Genomic DNA, 12,425 nt, shown 5'->3' on the forward strand with positions numbered 1-12,425 from the left:
AGTGCCTGTACGTGTCAGGCTCTATTCTAGGCAGTGGGCTTAGTGTAGTGGGAAAAAGTTCATCTCAGAAATAATAAAGTAGAAAAAGCGGAAAAAGGAGAAAAATTGTCTCCAACCCTGTGACAGTTGCTGTTTTGTTTGTGTCTAATCTTTTAATTCTGTAGATTTAAAAAAAAATTTTTTTCAACGTTTTTTATTTATTTTTGGGACAGAGAGAGACAGAGCATGAACGGGGGAGGGGCAGAGAGAGAGGGAGACACAGAATCGGAAACAGGCTCCAGGCTCCGAGCCATCAGCCCAGAGCCTGACGTGGGGCTCGAACTCACGGACCGCGAGATCGTGAGATCGTGACCTGGCTGAAGTCGGACGCTTAACCGACTGCGCCACCCAGGCGCCCCTAATTCTGTAGATTTTAGAATTGTATGCATTTTTGCCTGGAGAGGCCTTAAATGAGGGACCCGGGTTTGTTCTAAGAAATTCCAGTAGATTACTGCGTGTTCTACATTGGAGTCCATTTTCTAGTCTAGCTCCTCATCCTTTCTGTCTGTTCTGTGCCTGCCCACCCCCATCCCCCACTCACCCCCCACCCCTTCCCCCCATCCATATGCCCCCCCCACTCACCCATCCGTCCACCCGTCTGTCCGTCCACCCGGCCACGCACCTGCTGGGCTCCTACACTGTATCAAGCACTGCTCAGGGTGCTGGGGGTACGTTTTCAAGCAAGACAAAACCAGTCTGTGTTTTCCTGGTGTTTGTGACCTGAGTGTGGTTTTTTAGAATTTAGTCTTTCAAACCTAAATCTTTGGGGGCGGGGGGAATTCACAGTTGCATTTCTTGTTGGGAAAATACACTCACTCTGTCTCTGAAAAATCCACCAACGGACCGTTTTCTTACCTACAGGATTCTCCTTCAGGAAAAAAGAAACTGTCTGCTTATGCAGCTAGAAGAGGCTACCCGCCTAGCGTCCTATCTGCAGTCCCAGTTAAAAAGGTGGGTAACTTACTGTCACGTTAGAACGACGCGTCCGTGAACGTCTTCATTCCCTCTGGCTTGTTTTTCTCGTACCAGAACTTGGAGCCGGAAGTGGTTGTAAACACAGGGTAGAAAAGCAGCTTCGATGTATTTTTCCGAGAGGCTGCTAATGTGTGATTCAGGGAATATGAGGAGAACCGGACTTGGCTGCAGAATGACGAGTCTGAAGTCAAATTCGTCCGTCGGTTTTGTAATTTAATCCACCGCTTCTGAAGCGTGTATATTCATCTCCATATGCGCATGGATATTTTTCTGTTGTTTTTTTTTTAATGATATGACTATTTGTAAAGTAAGCTTTGGATGCTTAGTAATAGCTTCTGCTTTCGAGTACTTACCGTATCGTGAAACATAATGTAAGGGCTATCTATGTAGTATTTCCTCAGTTACTCCTAAAAATGTCACGAGGGAGCAGGAATTATTTCCCAGCTCCCAGTGAAAAAGTAGGGGGTTCCGAGAGGGCAGACAGCTTGACCCAGCGGACCCAGCTACTCTGCGTCTGAGCTGGACTGGGGACTCGGGCGTGAGTCTCTGATGCTAACTGCTGCTCTCTGCTGATATTCGAAAGAAACAAAGGGAATATTAACGAAGTCGCCTTCTAAATGCTTGCAAGTGGCTAAAGACCCGCTCTGGTTCACGGGAGCCTTGGGCAGGGTTTCGTTCCCTCTAGAACAGACCAGACGCTCAGCTTCGCAGCGGAGAACGGTGGGGCTCCAGCCGGGGTGTGCAGGCTGCTTGTCTCACAGCACGGGGTGTCTCTCCTTTCAGCCTGTCTGCCAGCACCCTGACCGTGTCTTCGGGGAGCAGCCGCGGGTCCCTGGCCTCCAGCCGGGGCTCGCTCGCCTCCAGCCGCGGTTCCCTGAGCTCCGTCAGCTTCACGGACATCTACGGCCTCCCGCAGTACGAGAGGCCGGATGCCGAGTGCGGCCAGCTTCTGCGCTTCGACCTCATCCCCTTCGACTCCCTGGGACGAGACGCCCCCTTCTTCGAGCCCCCGGGCCCCTCGGGCTTCCACAGGCAGAGGCGTTCCCTGGACACGCCGCAGTCCTTGGCGTCGCTGTCCTCCCGCTCCTCCCTGTCCTCTCTGTCGCCCCCGAGCTCGCCCTTGGACACGCCCTTCCTCCCGGCCTCGCGCGACTCGCCCCTGGCCCAGCTGGGGGACAGTCTCGAGGTGCCCGGCCTGGGCGCGCTCGACAGACTGCGGGCTCAGGCCTCGGCTTTGGGGGACGAAGACTCGCAGGGCACGGCGTCCCTCCAGCCGCACGGCTTCCCCGGGGACGGGGAAGGACCTCGCGAGCGAGGACCCCAAGCGGCTGCCGCTCCCGCGGGCGCAAGTAAGTATTGATGAGCCCTGTGGGGGGGAAGAAGGGTTTCCGAATCGGGGAAGAGATCGCGTGCGGTGGCACTGAAGCCAGCCCGCCGGCTCTCCGATTCCATAGCGAGCTCTCAATTCCAGACCGTTGGTAGGGCCAGGAGGCGCACACCTACCGTCTGTGTGCTCTCCTAGCCGGGCCTCGTGTCTGTGTCCCAGAGACATCGTTCAAATGGCAAAGGAGCCTTTCCCGGGCATCTGGCTCGTTCTCAGAATGCGCTTGCCTGTTGGAAAGGACGGGAAGAACCACAGCCTTCCACACTCAGAGGCTGCTACAGAGGTACCGGGGCCTCCGTGAGTTCTCCGGGGCGTGTGCGGCCTAGGAGCAGCAGTGGAGTTGTAGCCCAGCACAGATCCCTCTTCCTTTGTCCCTCTGACTTCGTCTCTTCTTCTTTGGCCTTACGGTTTTTAAAGATGTAATTTATCAAACATGGGATTGAAAAGAATTGGTGTCATTTCAAAAGACGTGCCAGTCAGCATCAGTCATTTCCACCGAATCGATTTTTCTGGTAGTCTTCAAATCGAGGCGCACAAACTGGGTCCGTCTAGTCCGAGTTCATTCGGCTTCTGCTTGGCGCCAGGGCCCGTCCGCTCGTAGCCCGTGTGGGGAACTGGACTGCCGTTCTACAGAATATTCCAGCTGATGGCTTGTGCCCGAAGCAGGGCCTGGGCTCCAGCCTTCCTCTTCTTGACCCCGTGCGCCTCTTTGAGCCAACCCTCCCGCAAGATTAACTTCTTTGGGTTTCACGGAGGATCGAGAACCAGGTCTCATTCCTGAAGTTCCCGAACTTTTCTTTACATGGCAGAAAGGTTTTAGACATTCCATTTAAGCAAACGCTAGGTGTTTGTATAGCTTACTGGATCTCAACCAGGGGAGTTTTTGAACCCTGGAAGGTACCTGTCAGTGGCTGGAGACATGTTTTTGGTTGTCACAGCCGAGGTGGTGGTAGGGAGGTGCTGCTGGTATCTGGTGGCCAGAAGCCAGGGATGCGGTTCAGCATCCTCCAGTGCACAGCACAGTCCACTGCCCCCACCCCCCCACCTCCGAGAATGATCCGCCAAGATGTCGGTAGTGCCGACGCTGAGAAACCCTGGGTGTGTACCGTTGAGTAGTTCAGCAGCAGGGGGCAGAGATGGAACGCGAACACAGAACCAGGTGGTTTTGGTGGGAACGGCTTCAGACTCGCAGCTTAGAGGCCCAGATTCTGTTCCCTGCCCTGTTGACTGGTTAGCTGTGTGACCTTGAGTGCATCCCTGGACTTGGCTGAATCTTGGCTTCCCTGCCCTTGAACGAGGCGGTCTTGATGGGCTCTTGCGTTCTCCACCATTCTGTTACCCTGAGTTTTATTGATACAACCACACTGGTTGTTATGTACGTGATATAGTAATCTTCCCGGTTAGCACCTACGTGCGTAACCAGGGAGCTGTGAGGTCCTCAGGCAGCCCGGTGGCTTTCCGGCATCTGTTACTTTGGTGCCTTCTCTGTGTTTGCAGACACACCTTTCATACCCCCGGGTATATTGTTACGGTAATTCACATATGCAGGTGACCTTCATTCACTTTGCTCTTTATAGTCACAGGTTCAGTGCTCCGTGTTTACTCCTTTGATTCAAAAAAGAAAACACAAAACAAGGACCGGATTGCACATCTGTCGTTAAGCTCACCGCTCTCAGTGCCTTGCCTCCCATACCAGCCCGTCTTTATAAAGGTTGAGATGCAAAAGTAGTCTTGTTAGGCAGAAAATCCAGACGAGGCCCGAGGGAAAGACGGGATGACATGGAGAAGAACTGACTGACTTTCTGATCCTGATTTCTTTATTTTTCTTCCCACTCTGGCTGACATTATAATGGTTCAGACTCCTTAGCCGGGGAGGTATTTGCTTGCTCCATGTTCAGATACCGCCACCTCGTGGTAGATTCTTACATGACACTGTCAGTTGACTCCGGTCTTTAGAAATACTCAGCTCGGTGAATGAATTGGTCCTGGTGGGTGCTCCCAGAAGGCTGGGTTGGGTAACGAGCTTCAGGCATGGACACAGGGTGACTTCTGGCCTCTCTTGATGCGTGTGGGAACGCTTGAGCCCAAAGTCATCGTAGCTTTGTACAGTTGGCAAGGACCTCTGTACCTTCCTTATTTTAGCCCAGCCCTCGTTTATGATGCCTCCCTGCCATCATGCGGTTCCCTCTGACTTTCTAGTTTCCCTAGGAACAAAACAGTCTGAGTTTGACCTCCAGCAAGTTTTAGAAAGATAAAATCTTAGTAAGATAAAATTCTAAATTGCCCAAACTTACAAAGCAAGCCCTAGGAATAATTTCTTCCATTGTGTTTTAAATGGAAGAAATGTGTTTAAGTGTGTTTTGCCTGAGGAGGCAAAACATGGGACCGGGGAGTGGGAAGATAGACTGTAATCTGTAACATTTTAAATATTTTTACTATGCTTTTATCTTCTTTGGGTAAAAAAAAAAAAATTTTTTTTTTTTTTTTTTTTTTTTAGAGAGATCACAAGTGGGGGAGAGGGAGAGAGAGGAGAGAATCCCAAACAGGCTCCACGCTCTGCACGGAGCCCAGTGAAGGGCTCGACCCCATGACTCTGGGATCACGACCTGATCTGAAATCAAGAGTTGGACACTCAACCGACTGAGCCACCCTGGTGCCCCTGTCCTCCTTGGATTTTAAAAAGCAAATGTGCCGGGGTGCCCGGCTGGCTCAGTCAGTGGAACATGCGACTCTTGATCTTGGGGTCATGAGTTCGAACCCCACGTTGGGTGTAGAGATGACTTAAAAACAAAAATCTTTAAAAAAGCCAAATATGTCAGGTTTTGAAATCTTTTCCTATTTTCATTTCCCATTAGTGTTTGCTAATCTACATCTGGGAAAACCTTGATTTTGTCCACCCATTTACTGGCGTTTTTATTATGAATACTTATACTCTGTTGAAAATTGTTGGCTTAAATTCTGCAGTTTTTTCACTTTATGCTTTTTTTTTTTTTTATCTCTTTTCTCATGCGGCTCGACAGACACACTCGCTGTAAGTGACCTTGGAATTCTTCACCTTGTTGGCCAGGCAGTAGGCACATCTTTGTGCAATGAATCAATGTCTGTAGGCTGGTAGGAGCTTGGCCACAAAGGGCGTATCTTACTATTATTATTATTAATTATTATTTCAACATTAGTATTTATCATGGCTATTAAAGTCGTCTAAGAACTTTTCTAAATGCTTTAAGTATTCATTCCTCTGCATTTTTTCCCGGACGTTAGTGGCTCACATTGTTTTAGAATGCCAGCTTTGCCCCGAATGTGATTTTCATTATGTTTTCTTTTCGTCAAGCAGTGTTGATGTCCTCGGGTCTCAGTGTCTGTCTGTCTGTCTTTAATGATGGAAAGGTCAGAGATTCCTAAGGTGAACGTGTGGAAGGTTGTTTCCTCCTTGCCTCATTGCCATTGCCCCCTGTGGTCCAGCCGGTTGCCTTGAAGGCTGAGAGCAGGCGGCCGGGCACGTAACGTGGGGTCTGCTGTGTGCTTTTTCTCACCCGGGGCAACGGCTCTCCGTACTTCGTTCTGGCAACTGCTTCCCATTGCCAGGTGCTCCGTGAATGTGGTGACGAAGCCTGGGATCACTGAGGATTCATTCCTTCATTTCCTTTTTCTCCTCATCGACTGCCATTGCAATGAGGGAGAAATTTTGTTAGAGCTGTACCGTCGGGTTACCTGGAAGTGCTCGGGGTCACTGCCTGGTGTTAGTTATGTCCTGGACGGAACGCAAAGCCACGTCTAGGAGCCGGGCTGGGTGTCCGGGCTGGGGACGGAGATAGGGAGCAGTTCCGTCTGCTGGGGGTCAGGGCACCAAACCGGGGTTCCGTCCGCAATTCCGAGCTGGGGGCTTTGGGGCCTCCCCTGTGGCGGGGGTGACCGGAAGAGCTGGACTTTGAGAGTCGGTGCCTCCGGCCACCCCAGCATGGAGCCGGCCTCGGTCCCGACCGGGGAGGAGCCTGCAGTCGCTCTTTAACGCGTTTGGATTTAATTGGTACGGGAATAATTTGGTTGAGACGAGAGCTGGTCGTCGGTGGACTGGACGTATCCCCCTGTCCGGGGTGCACGGGTGTCTAGATGTTCACGTTCGGAGCTCGGTCGGCCGAAGAGAAGCCGCACAGGCCGGAGGGACGTGCAGTATGTGCAGAGGCGTCACGAGGCGCGGTGCTCCGTTGGGGGCTCCGCGTTTGCACCCGGGCTCTAACCACGTCTGCCTCCCTGGGGAGCGCTGACGCTCGCGTGTGCACACTCACACGTGGCGCGGGAAGACCGAATGCCCGCTTTGCTTGGCTTGGTGGAAAGGGCCTTGTCGCTGCGAGGGACGGGGCAGAGGCAGTCGATGAAATGCCGGAAGGAAGAATGTCCGAGGCCACGTTGGGCTCTTGATTACAATAGATACGAGGCAAAAAGAAGCTGCTTCGTCAGGGTGGCTTGCTCGCCCCAGAAAAGCCATTTGGGACGCCGATCTGGCCCCGGGGCTGCCGAGGACACCGCAGTGAGAGGGGTTGTTGCCAAGGCCATGTCTGGGGTCAGCCGTGTCCTGAAAGTCACCGCGTTCAGTTAGGGTTTGTTTGGATAATTAAAAAATTTTTTTTTCTGATGATAAAATATAGAGTGTGTGTTTAGTGTATAAAACGTGGGAAGGAACCATGCCGGATAAGGAAGGAAATGAAAAATGCCCCTGTCCCCTGCTCAGATACATTTAGGAGGACAGCTGCTGTCCACATTCGGGGTAATGTCTCTTGCCCGGTCTTTCAGGTATGACGGTCTTTTCTCCAAGTGTGATACGAAGGGGCGTCCCCCTGTCATCTTCTGTTCTGTGTGCTGGTTAAGCAGGTGAAAAGACATCTGTGACTGTTTAAAGAGCTTTTCAAGAAGTAACCAGAAGCCCGTTCCCGCAAATTTTCAGTATCAAAAGAAAAATGAAGTGCAGCATATTTAAACATATGCATGTATATGATGTGCATGTCTGTATCATGGCGTGTCTCTGGAACGCTCAGCAATCTCATATGTGCGCTGACTCAGAGTGTTCCTTTCTTGGCATCACGGTCCCGGGCCTCCCATGCTGTCCCCTCCTGACCCCCGGCGTGTCTCTTGTTTGTAGCGGTGACTCTTCGAGAGGACAGTGCCACGAGGTTGGAGAGGAGAGCACGCCATGTGTCTGCATGCCTGTCCGATTATTCACTGGCGAGCGATAGTGGAGTATTTGAGCCTCCAACCAAAAGGTTAGAAGCCGATCTTCTCCCTCAGCAGCCCTTCCACAGCGTTACTGTTTTTGTCGTTAATTTTTTTGAATGTTTATTTATTTTTGAGAGAGAGAGAGAGAGAGCGCGCGTGCGTGAGCAGGGGAGGGGCAGAGAGAGAAAGAGGGAGACACAGAATCCGAAGCAGGCTCCAGGCTCCAGGCTCCGAGCTGTCAGCACAGACCCCGACACGGGGCTTGAACCCACGAGCCGTGAGATCACGACCTGAGCCGAAGTCGGGCGCTTAACCGACTGAGCCGCCCAGGCGTCCCGTCCACAGTGTCACTGTTAAGCACAACGCGTGTACACACTGAGACTTCCACATATTGAAACTTTGCGTGTATCTCCAGGGCTAGAATCTTTGCCTGGCTTCTCTCAACTTGGATAGGTTGGGCCTTAGCGAGCCGCAAAGAAAACTCCTCTGACTTCTGTGTGGCGTCTAGAGGTTGGCCCTCCTTCCGTGGTTCGAGGACGACTTCTTCCTGTTTGGCCCTGGCCAGTTTCAGCCTTAAGCCCATGAGAGCTGGAACAGGAGAACCCGTGTGCAAGAGACACCCACTTTTCTAGAAAGGCATTCGTTAGAAGTGAATGTTCTCCCTCCTTCCCTTCCTTCCTAAGCTGAAGGAAAGTGACAGGACACCTTTGGGGATTCTGGACTTTATTTTGATTTGATATGTTTGATGTCATTGTTTCCTTTCAGGTGTCTGTCAGACATTTCACTTATCACAAGTTTTTTAAAAGTTACTTTTGAGCTTTGCCCTGAATACCACACGTGGTTTTGAAAGACATCCCAAGTTATTTTCTCAAAAACAACAACCCTTTGTAGGCAGGTCCCCACTGAGATAGGGCATGGCAGGTCCCCAGGGCCCATGACAGTGCAGTCACTTAAAGAATTTGTTTATGTCGCAACTTAAGAAAGCTCTCCTCGGTGAGAAGCGCCCCTGACACGAGAAGGCTTCCGCCGAAGTGGCGCTGATCGGTTCCCTGCGGAATAACCCTGTGACTTCCGGTTTGTTCAGGAGTGAAGACAGCGAGGAGTCTGCACATGGAGACGCTTGTGGTAACGAAGGGCCCCAGATCCACGTTGGATTCTTGTGAGTACAGGAGCCTCCTAGAGATGATCTGTAGCGCGGGGCCCATCCGGCGACTCACGCTTCCAGGCTGGGCGGGCCGGTGGGAGCCCCCCGCCGTGGTCCAGGTGCCGCCCCCCGCCTGGACACCCCCAGCCTGCTTCGGCGTCTCGGCTGAGGGGACGGAGGTGGTGGGACGGAGGGTTGGGGTTGAGCCGCTCAGTCGCTGGCCTCCAGCGCCGAGAGTCACAGCCGGGATGACCCCTCGTGGAGCTGGGGACCAGGGGCCATAAGCGGGGGGCCCGGAGAGCCCCGGGGAGCGAGCGCACGCTCCGCCTGGAGCTGCCCGTGTCCGCTGTGGCACGGACGGGGAGGCCCAGCCCCTCGTGCCCGCAGCCAGAAGCCGGGTGGGCCGCAACGCGGAGCCTTTGGGTCCCAGTCCCCGTTTCAGGGAGAGCGGTAACCAGCAGTGTCGCGTCTAGCAAGGCAGGAGGCGTGCATGCCCACGACTTCCTTGGCTCACCCCCGTCATTGGGCCAGGTGTTTCTCAGTGCCAGCGCTGTGGCCGTCCGGGACTGGGTCGTTCTTTGCCGTGGGGGCCGACCTGGGTGCTGGAGGGTGTGGCACGGGAACCTGGTCCCCGCTCCCCAGGTGCCGCTGACACATAACATCCCCCCCCCCCGCCCCTGCACCCGGTCACGACAGTAAGACGTCTCCTGACTTCGCACACGTCTGGGGGCGGGGGGCGGGGGGTGCAAAACCGCCCTCAGTCGAGGGCTGCCACTGTCGGTCCGAAGGAAGTTTCCACCGTGGGGGATGTGCGCTCAACGAACTCGCGTTTTGTTTTCTAGGCTCGACACTGCCAGCGAATGTCTTCTCGTGAATGTGTTCCAACTAAAGAATTTTGCGGGGCTGGTCATGAAGGAGGACTGCAAAGTGTAAGTAGGCTACCTGGCCGGCAGCGTTTCCTTTCGGGGGGCGCGCTCCTGGCCGCCTCGCCAGCCCTGCTCGCCGACCGGTTCTGCTCGGCGGCTTCGAGAGGGAAGAGGCAGCTTTGGAACCTGAGTTCCAAAGCGTATTCCTAAGAAAATACCGGGAAAGGTCTGAAACCCAAAGGATCGTAAGTTTTAGAGACAGTCGTCGTGACCTGAGGCAGACGAAGTTGAGGGAGCCGGGCCGCGCTGGTCATGTGCCGCGGTGATGCTGAGAAAGTGGCCAGCGGCAGTGTTTTGGTTTAAAATGTGCACCCTGGTCTGGGAGCTGGGTGATGTGGCGCTCAGCTCTCTGATCCCACAAGGGGAACAGAAAGCCTTCTCCCTGGGCCCCGGGGGCCCTTGTCTGCGCGAAGAAGGAAAGACGCGTTGTTGCCGCTGGAAGGCGCTACCTCTGTGAGCTCCGCAGCCGGAGATGGGTCCCACTTACCAGGCACTGACTTTTAAGCCTTTCTCTTTACGCGTGTCTTCCCCCCTAGTCTCCAGGGGTACGTAAATTCTTTGGGCTTACTCTTAGTTGAGAAAAGGACCTTTTCCGAAAGACTTCAAAACTCGGCCCGTAGGCATCCGAACAGGGAGACCTACGTGTGTATCCATGCGTGTGGCTCGTGGATTCAGTCGCACAGATCTGTCAGTAAGTGTCACCCCTCTGTTTTTTCCTCCCGCTTCCTGGTTCCAGACACATCCGAGTCTATTTGCCACCGATCGACTCCGGCACACCAAACACTTACTGCTCTAAGGCTCTGGGATTCCAGGCCCCCCTGGTATTTAATGAAATTTTCAGAATCCCTGTGCATTCAAGCATGTTGACGTTGAAGTCACTTCAATTATATGTGTGTTCAGTGAATCAGCAGCTGCAGGAAGAACTGCTGGTATGTCCCTCCCCTCCCCCCCACACTCCCCCCATTTCCTTTCGGCTCGCCTCCCCGCCTCCCTCCTTCTTTCCCCCGTGTTCCCATCGGTCTCGGTCTCGCTCCTGCCCCTTCTCCTCTTGTCTTTCTGCCTGCCTCTCTCTCTTCTTTGTCTCTGTCTCTCCATCCCCTCCTTCCTTCCAGCTCGCTCCTTCCCTCTCCTCCCTCCTTCGTTTCACCTGTGGTGGGCTGCTCAGAAACTGTCGTCCCCTCGCGTGACGCCTGTACCTGGGAGTGCACGCGAGGACAGAAAGCCATTGGTCTCGCCAGGTGTGCCCTACTTCAACTATGTCATCTCAACTAATACTTGCAAAACTGCTCTATTGCCCCCATTTTCAGTTGAGGGAACGAAGTACGGTTGAGAAACTGAGCAAATAAAAATAGAGGATGGGGACGCCTGGGCAGCTTAGTCGGTTAAGCTCCAGCTCTTGATTTCGGCTCAGGTCATGATTTCACGGTTCGCCAGACTGAGCTCTGTGTCGGGCTCTGTGCTGCCAGCTTGGGGTCTGCTTGGGCTTCTCTCTCTCCCCACCCCCCCTCTCTGCCCCTCCCCCGCTCGTGTACGCATATGCCAGCGCGTACGCACGCCCACTCTCTCGCTCTCAAAAGAAATAAACTTAAATAAAGCACCTTAAAAATTTTTTTTAGTTATTTATTTTTGAGAGACAGAGAGACACAGAGCACAAGTGGGGGAGGGGCAGAGAGAGAGGGAGACAAAGAATCCGAAGCAGGCTCCGGGCTCTGAGCCGTCAGCACAGAGCCCGATGCGGGGCTCGAACCCACAGACTGTGAGTTCATGACCTGAGCCGAAGTCAGATGCTTAACCCACTGAGCCACCCAGGCTCCCCTAAAGCACTTTTTAAAAAACTAAAATACAGGATGGTTCATGAAATGTGAATTTCACATAAACTATGGGTTCTTTTTTGAGTATAGTGTCCCGTGCAACATTTGGGATATACTTATGCTTTAAAAGAATGCATTGTTTACTTGAAGTTCACATTTCCTGGCTATCCTATCTTTTATCTGGTATCCCAGGAACTAAGCGCCAGCAGCTTGTGTTCAGTACCCCCAGCCACGTGCTGCCCGGGCCACGACTCGGCAGCCCGGGTGGCTTCTTTCCCAGACTGGAATTGTTCTCCTTGGTGCCCCCCCTCAGCAGTAGAACTAGATTGTGGCGGTCAGCCAGCCCTCTCTTGTTTCACAAATCCCTGAGCGAATCAGCGGCTCATCAGTTGGCAGACCCTGAGCCCCACCCACCACTCCACATTGCCCATTCTCTGCCCCCGGCCCCCTTCTGGCACTTTCTCCGCGGGCTGAACCAGCCGTCGAGGAGCCTCCCTCAATCAGATCCTGTGCGACCACTTCCATTTTCCTGCAGTCCTTCGAATAGCAATGAAAACATTCCGTCTTTCCGGTTAAGATTGGAGGGCGACCTCGATGTCTTACAAGATCCCCCTTGGCTGTCAAGGCGAAATCACTCACTGCCCGTTCTGCTTGTTAACACTGGTGCAGGGCATCGCTCAGATCAACTTGGCCGACTACGACGGGTCCGGCGAGATGCAGCTGCGCTGGTATGCGGTGCAGGTGTTCGGCAGCTGCGGGCCGCCCGGGCCGGGGACCACCGCCAGGGACCCCGCGCTGGCCGTCGCCGGGAAGACGGTACGTGTGCCCGCCCGTGGCGCCACCGCTTTCCTGCCGCCCGCACCCGCCGTCACGCGAGTCCACCCCTCACGAGCGTCTGTGCATGCTTGGCGTCGGAACATAGTGGCGCCGAGAGG

At 53.6% G+C, this 12,425-nt stretch overlaps 1 protein-coding gene across 1 annotated transcript in view; it reads left to right on the forward strand.

Annotated features, from left to right (window-relative positions):
* The window catches only part of WWC3 (WWC family member 3), a 118,877-nt gene that overhangs the window by 90,463 nt on the left and 15,989 nt on the right, over positions 1 to 12,425 (forward strand). The window contains exons 10-16 of the mRNA XM_058714581.1: positions 901 to 990; positions 1,798 to 2,363; positions 7,536 to 7,656; positions 8,694 to 8,768; positions 9,596 to 9,682; positions 10,416 to 10,608; positions 12,160 to 12,306. Of these exons, the coding sequence (XP_058570564.1) occupies positions 901 to 990; positions 1,798 to 2,363; positions 7,536 to 7,656; positions 8,694 to 8,768; positions 9,596 to 9,682; positions 10,416 to 10,608; positions 12,160 to 12,306 (1,279 nt within the window). The remainder of the gene's footprint in view (positions 1 to 900; positions 991 to 1,797; positions 2,364 to 7,535; positions 7,657 to 8,693; positions 8,769 to 9,595; positions 9,683 to 10,415; positions 10,609 to 12,159; positions 12,307 to 12,425) is intronic.

The sequence above is a fragment of the Neofelis nebulosa genome, chromosome X, assembly GCF_028018385.1.
Source record: "Neofelis nebulosa isolate mNeoNeb1 chromosome X, mNeoNeb1.pri, whole genome shotgun sequence".
NCBI classification, from domain to species: Eukaryota; Metazoa; Chordata; class Mammalia; order Carnivora; family Felidae; genus Neofelis; species Neofelis nebulosa.